The sequence below is a fragment of the Kryptolebias marmoratus genome, linkage group LG19 (assembly GCF_001649575.2).
Source record: "Kryptolebias marmoratus isolate JLee-2015 linkage group LG19, ASM164957v2, whole genome shotgun sequence".
NCBI lineage: Eukaryota > Metazoa > Chordata > Actinopteri > Cyprinodontiformes > Rivulidae > Kryptolebias > Kryptolebias marmoratus.
This window is the reverse complement of record NC_051448.1, coordinates 17,978,713-17,991,358: the sequence shown is the minus strand read 5'-3', so window position 1 is coordinate 17,991,358 and position 12,646 is coordinate 17,978,713. Positions and strand designations below refer to the sequence as shown.

General features: G+C 39.4%; 1 protein-coding gene across 2 annotated transcripts in view; it reads left to right on the top strand.

The window, feature by feature from the left end:
• The window catches only part of LOC108231849 (centrosomal protein of 128 kDa), a 65,532-nt gene that overhangs the window by 37,853 nt on the left and 15,033 nt on the right, over positions 1-12,646 (top strand). For both annotated transcript variants that reach the window (XM_017409208.3, XM_017409207.3), the window contains 3 exons: positions 1,596-1,760; positions 2,814-2,978; positions 12,420-12,479. In XM_017409208.3, coding sequence (XP_017264697.1) covers positions 1,596-1,760; positions 2,814-2,978; positions 12,420-12,479 — 390 coding nt within the window. The remainder of the gene's footprint in view (positions 1-1,595; positions 1,761-2,813; positions 2,979-12,419; positions 12,480-12,646) is intronic.

The following is a 12,646-nucleotide window of genomic DNA, read 5'->3' as shown; positions in this document are numbered from 1 at the left end:
GGCCCGGGAACACCTTGGGATTCCCCCGGAGGAGCTGGCCCAAGTGGCTGGGGAGAGGGAAGTCTGGGTCTCCCTGCTTAGGCTGCTGCCCCCGCGACCCGACCCCGGATAAGCGGAAGAGAATGGATGGATGAATTTAATTAAAGCTTAGCAGCCTACAGAAAATACTCCACATTATTGAGGGTAAATGGAACAAAAAATGGTTGATAGAATTTTAAAACTATAAAACTGATAAGTGGTGCATTCATGTGTTCACTTCCTCTGCTATAAAGCTCCACCTGTACCTCCAGAAGCCACATAATTGGTTCAATAAACTGTAAATAGACACCTGCTCTGATAGTCCCCAGAATCAACACTACAGCAGCACCTCTAAGTAGTAAGCAAGAGATATGAAGACCAAGGAACTCTCCACACACAGGTCGGAGACAAAGTTGTAGAGAAGTGCAGATCAGGGTTGAGTTATGAAAAAAAAAATATTCCCAACCATGAGCAGCTCCATTAAATCCATTGTTAGGAAACAGAAGGATTATGTCACTGCTGCAAACCTACCAAGTGACGGTTATCCACCAAAACTCAGAACGTGTAAGGAGTGCTTTAATCAGAGAATAACCAGGAGAACAAAGATAACCCAGGTCAGAACCCGGTCAGATGACAGGAAATCAAATATTTTCGGCACTGCATCGAGTGAAAAGCTAACACCTCATCAAACTAAGAACACAATCCCCACAGTGAAGCATGGCGGTGGGAGCATCATGCCATAGGGATACTTTTCAATGGCAGGAACTCAGAAGTTGATCCGAGTTGAAGGAAAAATGGATGGAGCAAAATGTAGAGAAATTCTTGTGGGACACCTGTTTGAGTCTTTCAGACATTTGAGACCGAGACACAGGTTCACCTTCCAGCAGGACAAACACTCAACAGTTAAATGTCCTGGAATGGTCCAGTAAAAGTCCTGAATAGTTTTTCACTCTGAGGTTTTACAGGTTTTGTTCATATTTCTTGTTTGGTTCATCACAAAACATATTTTGCCTCTTCAAAGTAGTAGTTATGTTGCGTCAATTTAAAAAATTTATTCCCCTTTCCCCCATTTTTTCTAAATTCCAGGTAAGGCAACAAAATAGAGATATGGGTGAGGTGGTAGTATGCATGCTTTATGAATCCACCGTATTTTCATTTAAAATTTTCAGATTTATTTATTAATCACTTTTCATTTACATGATGTAACGCAAAGTGCTTTACACCAGATAAAAACGGAACATAAAAGAAAAGCGGCAAACACAAACGACAAACGAAAACCACATGCAAAATGATTTAGAACAGCAGTAAGTTGTAGAAGGATTGAACAATGGTAACTCAAACATGGAACTGAAGAAACAATTTAATTGAGAAAAAAATAAAATACAAATATACAAAACGTAAATTTTAAAATCTAAAAATTAGTTAAATCCAAGACACTAGAAAAGAAAAGAAACAAACAAAAAGCAAACAAATGAACAAAACTACCTATTTGAAGTTGATCATGTTGGCCTAATTAATCCAGCAGCTGTAATGATCTCAAATTATTATCACATGTTTATCCCTGCTCCCGTAACCAGGCCGACGCGGCGTCAGACAAGGAGCTGTGTGCGGCGCTGCACATCAAGTTGGACAGGATGAAGGATGAGTGCGATAAGCTGGCGGCACAGCTGTGCACCAAAGAAGAGGCGCGTTCGCTTCTGCACAGAAAATACCAGCAAGTCAAACAGGAACTGGAGGACAAAGTAAGCCAAGAATCCCTTGCCATGTTTTCCTGCTGTAATGACTATCATTAACGGGCAGATTATAAATGCAGATGTTTTGTTGTCGTTCCAAGCTGTTTATGCTGATTGGAGTTGTGACAGAGATAGCTCAATGACTCTGCAAGCAAAGAACATAAAGTCATACAATAAGATTCACTCTATTAGATGTCTTAAGCACACACTGTAGTGAACAGCTGCATGAACTTTATTGACTGTGCCATTTTTAAATTGCAACTTCAAGTTTTACTATTATTGTATCTAGCATTTAAACAAAAATGCAATCTATTTGACAATGAGTAGTCCAGCAGTGTGTTGTACGTCTGTGTATTTGTACTAGTAAATTAAGTCCATTTAAAAATTTAGGAAAGATATTCCAGCAGTATTTGTTTATGCTGGTAGTAAAATTGTACTAAAACGCTTAATTTAGAAAGATGTTTCTTTCTATTCCTTCTGCTCTTGCCTTAAAATCTATACATGTTAGAATCTGGTGATCAAACAGAGTTAAGAATAGTGTGAAAGATTAAGTAGTGCCACATTAGCAGTTTTTATTTTATCAAAGTCTTTTGATGTGAAGTAGTAACCCCAGTTCACCTCTCTTACTGGCCCCTGATAAGTTGTATGAGGTGCTTTCAGTAGAGCCATGTATTGATTTGAAATTGGTTGAGAGTAGAAAACAGGTTCTTATTAATGTAACATAAGAGATTTATTATCTCAGTGACAAGATAATGATTTATAGTCTCCAGGCAGCACTGATTACTGGGTTTCTGTCCTCTGACGCATCGATTCTTTGTATTTTCTGAGATTATCGTCAGCACTGACCGGAAAAGGAAAGCATACATTTATTGTAGCAAAATTTAAATAGCTCTCCAACGATCAGCATTGTGTTTCTGTAGTTACTGTAAAAACTGAACTTGTACTGTTCAACAAAGATATTTCTTAGTTTTAGAACAACCTGTTTCTCAACCCGACATTGCGTACGATTATTACCAAGAAGAACCCCAGAAAGCTTGTTCACCACGCTGCTGTTGCCGTCAGACCAGGTCAGGTGAGCTGAGACGGGCGTCTGCGACTGAACTCGTGAGGCTCGAGCAGAAGGTGATGCAGCTGGAAGCAGAACAAGAAACTGTTCTTACTGCGATGGGCGAAGAACTGGACGCGGCCTGCCGTAGCCTGGCTCGCAACGGAGAGGACAAACTACAGGTATTTCTTTTATTATCGGTCTCCCCCCCCCAATGCTGTTTGCCATTTTTGTTTTTCAAAAAACATTTATTTATTTTCTGTTTTTTTACATTTTATTATTACTTTTTTTTTTTTTTTACAACGCTTAAACTGAGCACATTCACAATGTTCACTTGCACAAATAATATCCTGAAAGAGTTGTCTCAAACTGGTCCATTGTTAATTCTCCATTTAGCACTGACATTTCACCAACTCTTAAGGGAAATATTTGGGTCTTTGGTTCACTGGATGCTAAGCTGAAGCAAGGCACCTATTAGAAATGGGCAATTTATCCATCTTTTCCTGCGTATTCAGAACTGGGAAGCGGAGGCAACTGCTAAAGTAGAGATCCACAGACTTCCCCAGTTACCTTTTCCAGTTTATTCAGGGGCACTCTGAGGCATTCTCATAAGAGATAATCTCTACAGCAAGTTACCGGTCTACCCTGGGACCTCTTTTCGGTGGGAAATGATCAAAGCACCTCCCTCTAAAGTAGTCCAGAAGGCATATGTTCCTGATACCCAAGCTGTCTCAACTGGCTCCTTATGCAGACGTCTACTCTTGTCTCCTCTTGAATATCTCATCTCCTCACCCTTTTCCTGAAGGTGAATTCTGCCAGAAGAAGCCCAATATTCACCATCTCATTCCTTTGGTCATTCATTTTTAAATAGTCATTATGTTAGACAAAAATGATAAGTTGTGAGTACTGTCTTGAGAAGCCCTTGTTTTGTTGTCATTTACGGGCTGTAGGTATTAAAGGATTGTTACATCTACCAAGCTCTTTTGCTAACCGTAGTGTTTTTAATGGTAAGGGTGCTTATTTTGCCCAATAAAACTTGAAGAGATCCTGTGCTGTCATCTTCTGACACAGTCTGGTTTGGCAAGAATTGCAATGGCTGAGCTACACTGCTAATCCACATGAGCTAGCTGAAGCACTTTGCACTGGACTGATGGAAAACGAGTTAACACAAACAGCCTGACTGATAAAAGTTTCAGTTTCTCGTGCATACCTGCAAACTTTATCCACCAGAGAGGGTCTTTTCAGTCACAGGGTTTTACAGTTTTATAAATGCATGAACCAACACGTGCTCCCCAACATGCTTGAAGCTAGTTTTTCCCTGCTGTTCAAGGCTTATTAATCCAGCCTGCTCTTTTCTGCTAGATTTTTCAATCTGGTTCAGTGGTGATGCAGTCAGACATGGGTGGCTGTGGGGCACCGGTCGAGCAGCTTTCTCGGGGCCGCAGTCGCAGGCTCCATTCCAGGCCGTGCCCACATGTCGCAGTGTCCTTGAGCAAGACGCCTAATCTTTTAACTGCTCTCCGGGTGTTTAAATAGCTGCCCACTGTGCCACTTGTGTGCATTTCACACGTGTGATAGGTCAAATTCAGAGGACACATTTGGTCGTTGTATGGGTACATACACCTGTTTTCTAATCCATCATGTTGAAAAGAAGTCAAACTTAGCAGTGATTAGCTAATGAGTGGGCTCATTAATAAAAGGGTTTGCTAAGAGTCGTTATCCCATCATTCTCATAATGTTCACTTATACTGCGAGAACAGAATCAGAAACAACATAAGATGTTGACTAAAAATCTGAGTGTTTGTTGTACAGTTGTTGATGTTGCTGTTGATAATGTAGAGACAAAGTAGATGCCTGAGACGTAACGGTGCACAAAAATCCTGCTTTGAGTTTTGGTTTTGAAGTCCCAGTTTGGTACGTTTTCCGAACGGCAGAGGGAAAGTCTTTGTGCGTTACATTATTATTCTAGTGCTGTGACTAGAATCTGTGCTTTCGGTCTCTTTAATTTCCATCCAAACACCGTCTCCTGGAGTTGCTCTACCAGATGTGAGCTTGGCGCGTTTCCAGCCGGTCGTGATGTTGCGCACAGTTACCAGTAATTAACTCTCAGTAGTCCTGGGTGTTCATCCATCATTTGTGACGTGAACGGCATAAGTCTTGGATGAGTTGTGAGCAACTGTAGCTGTTCTTGCTCATAAAAGGCTAAAATGCATGTTGCTGTCTAAAATGCAGACAAGTGTAAACTCAGTACTTTCAGCACCGATTTAAACTTGTATCATCAAGAGTAGACCACGGTTGCATGTTGCTGCTGTGTTAGCTTGAACTGTGTCTGAACTATTAGCCGTACATTATCAATTTATAGCTTTTGCGTAATCGTTCACACATCTTTATTCGTCGTCGCTGTCTTCACCTGCTGTGCAGTTTGCACCTACCTTTCTGTGGTGTTGAGGGGAAACTCAGAAATAAATTAAATTCTGCTCTAAAGTGTTCCTTTGTTGTACAGCTTGTTAAAACAAGACTGCACAGTCAAACCTCTAAAAATGAATATAATTTATTCCAACAGGTGATTTGCATCTTGAAAACTGATATGAGCAAGTTCATTCCAATGAAAACAAAGAAAATTCAAATTAGATTTAACAACTCACCCATCCAAAAGAAAAAGGAGCTTGCACAACACTCACTATAATAGTAATTTTCAACATAATAGAAGTATTGTTCCTACATAATAACATTGCTAGAAGCATTATATGGGGAAATATTAATGAAATAACTAGGGATGTCCCAATAATGACCACAAGTAGCAATCAAAACGTTTTTCAATAATTGGTGTCAGAGTAGCTGCGCCACTCCACTCCTGATTTTAATTATTAAAAATCAAGCCATGACGCAGTGTGGCTCGGCCATCGTAAAACAGCAGACTGTGTGATGTAGCGTGCCAACGTGTCTGGAGTTTGGAAGTATTTTAAGGAATAAAAAAGAGAGCAATTCAATAACTATCCACCAGACAGCAGTGGGCTGTCGGATCACCCGTACACCGCTCTTATCCTTTTGTTTTTTTGACGTCCTTTTTCACTTCATTGGTGAGGGAGACCTTCAGCTTCTTGCCAGTGCTCGTCAGCTTCTTTGCTAACATTGTCGCTGGCACAGAAAAAGCAGCGAAAACCCAAGCGTGCGCACCGTGGGGGGGACAGTGCGCATGTCGTGGCAACACTTTTCTGACAAAACAACGTAGGGGGTAGAGAGGCACTTGGTCGCGTGCCACGGGCAACTTTTTGTGCCAAGGACTTTTTTTTTTCTTTTGGAGATGCAAACACCATTCCTTTTACCAAAAAATCTGCGTTCAGTCAATGTTGGATGGAGCTGTTTGACTCTTTGTCCAGTACACTCCTACATTTTGACCTGTACCAAAAACGAACGAATACAAGTACCATAACAGTATATCCCTGGTCTATATGGGATAAATTACAGAATCCCAGTCCAGTCACATTTATGAACTCCCGACATGATTACTCTAAATATGAAAACAGTCTGAGCTTGAGGTACAGCTCACACAATCCCTACTTCATGTTTAATTTGCTCTACTCTTATTTATTAATTTTACTGCTGCCCAAAAGAGTTTTCCCTGTTTGGGGCGATTCATATTTTTCCCGCTTTCAGCCTGTTTCATTTTTAAAACACTGGCTGCATAATCAGTATCGAGTGCTTCAGGATTTCTGTGAAATGAATCCGAGAAAGAGGATCAGAAAAAAGAAGGGGAGGGAAACATCAGTTGCTTTTTGGAGAGCGATTCTAGACAGGCCGTCTTTTTGTTCTTCTCATCCTGCACCTTCTTCTCCTGTTCGCTGAATAGTGAAGAGAAACGCAAAATGGGAAAAAGAAATGTTTAAAATGTCCCTACTTTGTCATCTACACTTGCTGTTAGTCTTAACAGTTCCCCCATCTGTTTCTATCCGAATCTTTCCATCTTTTCCAATTTCCCAGTAGGAGGTGAAGCAAACATATGGCTTCCAGGAAAAAAAAAATCCAAAACAAAACAAACAAAAAAATCCTCGCCACCCCAGATTTCTTCCCACTCTGAAAGAGACATAAACTGCCGTCTACTTATTTAAATTAGCAGTCACAAAAACTCGGGCGCCACGGTAGTTCTGCTTCAAAAAAAAAAGGGAAGAAAAAAAAGTGGCATTTCTTTCATTTGAAGCCCACAGACAACACTTTCAACTCCCTGCCTCCTTGTTACGTTTTCCAGCAGTTTCACCTCCCTTTTGTCTGCCGCTGCACCAAACAGGCTTTGATGGCTGGAGAAGAAGGTAACGGAGCCCGAGCGAGAGGCTGAGACGCGTTTTATCTTCCCACGCAGTCACCCGCTCCGACGTTGGGCTGTACACTCCCCTGAGACGGGGACTTTCGGCACGGCGCCCTATTGCCACACTTTAAGCTGCCAAAGCAACAACTCGAGAAATTTGTTTTTGTTTGGTTTCGAGTGACAACCAGGAGAAAAAAAAAAAAAAGAAAGTCTCTTTACACCTGTGCAGCGGTGATGTTTACTTCACTTCAGAACAGAAAGGGTCCAGAAAAATCGACTGTTTTTCATGTTGAATACCCTGTCACTATATTTTTGAGGGGGAAAAAACAGGTTTTTTTTCTAAGCTGTGTGCGAGTTTACACTTGTGAATTTGTTTGTCGTGTCTTATTCGTTTTTTCTTTCAACAAATGTAGCCTGAAGGAAGTTGTGTTTTGCTTTGTTAGCGAGTCGACAGGAAGATTCAGCTGGCACAAAGCCAGCTGCTCTGTTTAAGGTTTTGAAAATCAATTACAGATTGATTTTATTTTATTTTTTTAGTAGTGGTGTCTGGAAATTGTGAAAGTGTTGCGACTTGATATGTCGTTATATATTATTGATAACGAATTATTCTCAAGCCACGAATATAAAGAGCAAAACCATTATAACTAAACTGTCTTACGTTTCATTGTAGCATTCTCAACTTTTAACTAATTTAGGATGTGTTTGTTTAAAAAGCCATCAATTTTTTTCACCTAACTTTACATTTCAGGTTAGTTTGGACATTTTTGGTTTTAGTCAAATTGCAATTTAGCATGGACTAGTACAAGGGTTTGACAGAATGAGCAAAATACTATGGTTTTATGGTATAAAAACCAAAAGTTAAGAATGTATTACTTAACCTAGTAGGATTTATTTAAAATAAAATAAATGCTCTAACAATACTAACAATATCACAATATTTTACAGTCATTTTACTGATGAGAGAGAAAACAACTGAATGTGTTTAAAGTCACCATGTTTCAATTCGTTATCAGGTAATTCATGTAGCCAGGAATCAAGTTGAAATTTGGCAAGTTCAAAATCTGTCAGCTAAAACACCAGAGAGTCATCAGGTTGTTTTCAAAAATATGTGTTTTAAATAGATGCACACAAATGTGAAAAATCCAAACTAAAATATACAATAAACAGCAACTAAATTTATTATGACTAAATAAAGATGCCCTTTCCTCAGGATATTAGTTCCTGTCTGTTGTTCAAACTGTAAATAGTTAATTAGTTGCGTTTTATCTCGGTGGTCAGTGCCACAGTCTTGTAATCCTGAGGTTGCAGGTTCGAGCCCACGTTGCGGCAGGAAGGGCATCCGGCGTAAAACGATTACCAAATCGTTCGTGTGTCGACCCCTGAAGATGGGAGCAGCCGAAAGAACAACGTACTGAGCCTTTAGTAGGTGATTTATTTCATCAGTAGATACAGTATGCTGACTCTTGATGCCTGTTGCAAATGTTTGTTTCAAAACAACAAATCGCTCCTTTAAAAAGAGTAATAGGCAGAGCATCTCTGTTAGTTGAGCCATGATCGTCTCTGCTTCTTGCTACCAGCGAAAAAAGTCTTTTAGCTTTTTTCTCTCTTTAAATGAGGGGGAAAGTTTTGGCCAACTCAAGTTTCCTACTCTGTACAACGTATGACTGGAGAAAACTCTGCACAGACTTTGACATTTCATTGAAAGGCATTTAAGTCATGAGGATGATATATATAAACTGGCTTTTAACATCAGGGCAAACCTTTAAACCAACCCGTGCCTAATTTCCAAGTTTTCAGACAGTTTTATTACACTCACAGAACAAGTAGTTGTCAACTTCTGGATCATCGTTTTGTTTATTTGACCCAAACTAATCTGATGGTAATTTGTTTTTGCTAATAACTAAATATCTTCCTGGTACAGACCCCATCAACCCTCTGCTACCCCTTCCTTCTACTTTGGTCACCAAATCTGTTTCCCACACCCCGTTCAGAGAGTATCGGGCATCATCACAACTTCTCCAACCTGGCAACACAGGATGTTTCTAAATTCACCGTGGTTTCCAAGAGGTCACCTGAGATTACTGTAAATTATTCACCGGATACCAAACCTCACACAATGTCCTCTTCTGCAGTGGCGGCGCGGCATAATAGACCGAGAACGCGTCCCCGCCGAACGTCTATTCCTTCGCAAGTTGTTTGGCCGCGTGATTGTTATGCAAATTGGAAGCAAACTTTGAAAAAGAAAAAATGCAAATTGGAGGCCATTTGCATTAATGGATGGAGAGTGAATAAACTGGTCCACACGGTACAATGAGGGAGACGGTAGATTTATATTTACATTAGAATTTATTACATTTGAGCAGCTGAATATCTTTGTTTGCCTCTTTTCTCACTCATGTTCTTGTGAGCTGTCGTTCCTTCTCCCAGGCATTAAACAGACAGCAGTCAGGTGTTTCTAATAGTGGACTGTGTTCCGTCTGTGTAGCATTACAGCAGTCCACTGGTATAAGGAGCTTCTCCACTGTTGAAACACTGCGACGAGGCAGGGTGAGATTTTCCTCTAACATAGCAAGTCATTTTATTTTAAGATTTTTTTTTTTCAATAAAGAAAATTGCTATAAATGACTGAAAAGTAGATAAATCTAGTGACAAAAACACTAATTTGGTAACAGTTTAACCCAATAAGTCGTCCTCCTGCACACCGTCAGGTATTGATTTCGGTGTGGATCGATGTGCTGCCTGCAGCTCTACAGCAACAGAAAAGTTTCAGATTTTAGATGCTTCTAAATGGGAATGTGTTGCCAAATATCTTTTGGCTGCTGAAAAGTCTGAGCTGCCTAGCCAGATACTTTCAGTGCATCGAAGCGTGACATGTATGAGCCAATAAAGTCAAGCTGTAACTGGAGAAATATCATCTATATTTGTTTGCTTTTGTTTGCTTTATTTTCCCTGCTCTATAAAAAAGTTTTGACACAACATTATGAATCAAAGGCATTTTTTTAAATGGACATCTGCAAAGTAGGAGCAGCTTTATCGGTTCAATCCCTGTATTGCTGCTTACCTGGAACATTTCCATAGCTGTTTTTTTAAAATAATGATTTGGTGCACAATAAATAAAATTTTAAGAATGTTGTGAAAATTTATTTTTTTTGATGGTGAAAACATATCTGACCATAACACAAAACCCCTTCCAACAAGACCTCCTTCAAGCTGACTGGCTTGACTGAAAACACCCAGAAATACAACTGTAATGACCATCAAACGGAGGCCCGTGGGCCAAATTTGGCCCATTAAGAGGGCCTCATCTGGCCCACAGGGGTTGGGGATGGTGGTGGTTGTTTTAAATTCTCTTATTTTACATTTGTAATATTTTTTTAACATGTGTTTTTTTCATACGGTGCCTTTTCTTTCTCACTTAACCCCTCTTGCACAGTGACTCGGGCAAAATATAGTATCTAAATTTAAAAATAAAATAAAAAAGTGAAATCACCTCTGCATTTGTGCATAAAAATACAACATCTCAGTTTTGCTGGTAAACAACACATGCTGTTTATAAACCTCTAATGTTGAAGTACATGTATTATAAATGGGATAAATTATATTTTCTCCCTGAGGCTTAACCTCTTATCGTCAAGGATGACAGTTGAGGAGTTTTGCAAGCTTTATTTATTTATTTGTCTGTTTTCTGCATCAAAGGCAATCCAGAGAAATTCAAACTCAGTTGGTGACCCCTGTGCTGCTGAATAGATTGCACTTTTGTTCCACTTCGGGCTGCAAAGGGGTGGAAATTTTGCAGTAAATTTCTGTAAACTTTCCGTGAGAAGTCAAGCTGGGGAATTTTGGAAAATATTCCAAATTGGAAACTTTCCATGAGAATTAACTGGAAATTAGGGATAATTTAAACAAACTATCATGCCCAGACAAAAAAAAAAATAGCATTTTGTTTTGGAATATCCAGATTATGTCCTAAGCAACTAATAAGTTTGACCCAAAGTTGGTGAAAGTAACAAATTTGATGACCTAATTTGCGAATGATGACATCAGTGACGACTTCACTGCGTCAAAGCGCCACAACTTTTATTTTATTAGGATTTTGAACATTGTTACAGTACTCTTGTTGTTGCAATCCTTTTCTAAATTCATGCACCCAACTCTAAACAAAATATTTACATTATTTGATTTTTTTTCCCATGTTTTTTGTCATTGTAACAAAACAAAATTCAGTAAAATTGCAATTATCACAAAAAAAAGAATCCATAGAAGTGTCCAAATTTATGTGCAGAAAAGGTCAAACTTCATTCACACAGCTCTGACCCAAACTTTATATGTTACTATTTCCATCTATCCCTACATGTCCGGGTGGTCTATTTTATAACTTTTTAATGTGTTTTAATGATACAGCAATTTAAGTCAAAATTATGCAAAAAACTTATTTTAACCAACTATTTAAAACCTTAATATTAGGTAGTTTTTAGTATTTTAAATTCTAGCCTTATTTTAGTCTATTCCCATAAATTCCTCCAACTTTGAAAATTCATGGAATGTTGCAACCCTGATTCCTTTACGTAGAAAATAATATTGATAACAATGTTGTAAAATATAAAAATCAGCATAGGCCCTTTCTTATGTTTCATTTCAGGTTGTGTCATGCTCGTGGTTTTACTCTGTCATGTAAAAGAAAGGTAAAGAAATACTGCATGAATTGTTTACCTTTGCCGTAGATTCCACCCATTAGCCGGCACATGTCAGCAGCTTCACGCCGTCGACAGAAGTAGGCTTTCCGACGAGCGCCGTGTAGACCCGGGGTCGCGCTTCTCCGTGTGTCCCTTTATGTGGTAACGGTGTGGTTTTTTTTTGTGTGTCTGTGCGTGTCGGCAGTCATTAAGTGTTGGCACTCGGTTTGCATTGCTGATGCTGTCAAGCTTGTCTGCGAAGGAAACGGCACAGTCCCTGAGCTCATTTCTATGACACGCACCGCCTCCGCGCAAAGGTGTGCGCTCACCGGCGTGTGTAGTTTCACACGTTGTGTCGAAGGCATGCACGCCACTTTAAATTGGCAGAAGACGCTTCGTACTAAAGTTATCAGGGTTTTTGAGTAGTGGCAATTTTATGCTCTCATTTCCCATCCTGTTGTTTGTCCATCTATATTTCCATTGTTTTTTTTTAAATTATTTAATTATTTTTTTTAATTTGCTGTACATTTGTTAGAATCACTCTCACAGTGAAACCTCTGTGTGTGTGTGTGAGGAGAATTACGTAATGCATACTAACAAAGGCATGACGGCTCACATTTGCATGTATTTCTATTCTGCTCTAACAGGCGATCTCCCAGAGACCTGGATTAGTGAAAGATCCACACCACTGGCTCGCTGAGACAAAGGTATTTGGACTGCATAAAGTTATACCGCCTGCCTTTATGAATCATAATTTATGATAGTTTGCTGCATATTTAAAATTAAGCTACAGTATTTATATGACAGTTGGGATTTAACAAACAACGGTGAATGAGACCTTAAAGTGATAGTGCAGATCTTTTGACGTGGGGTT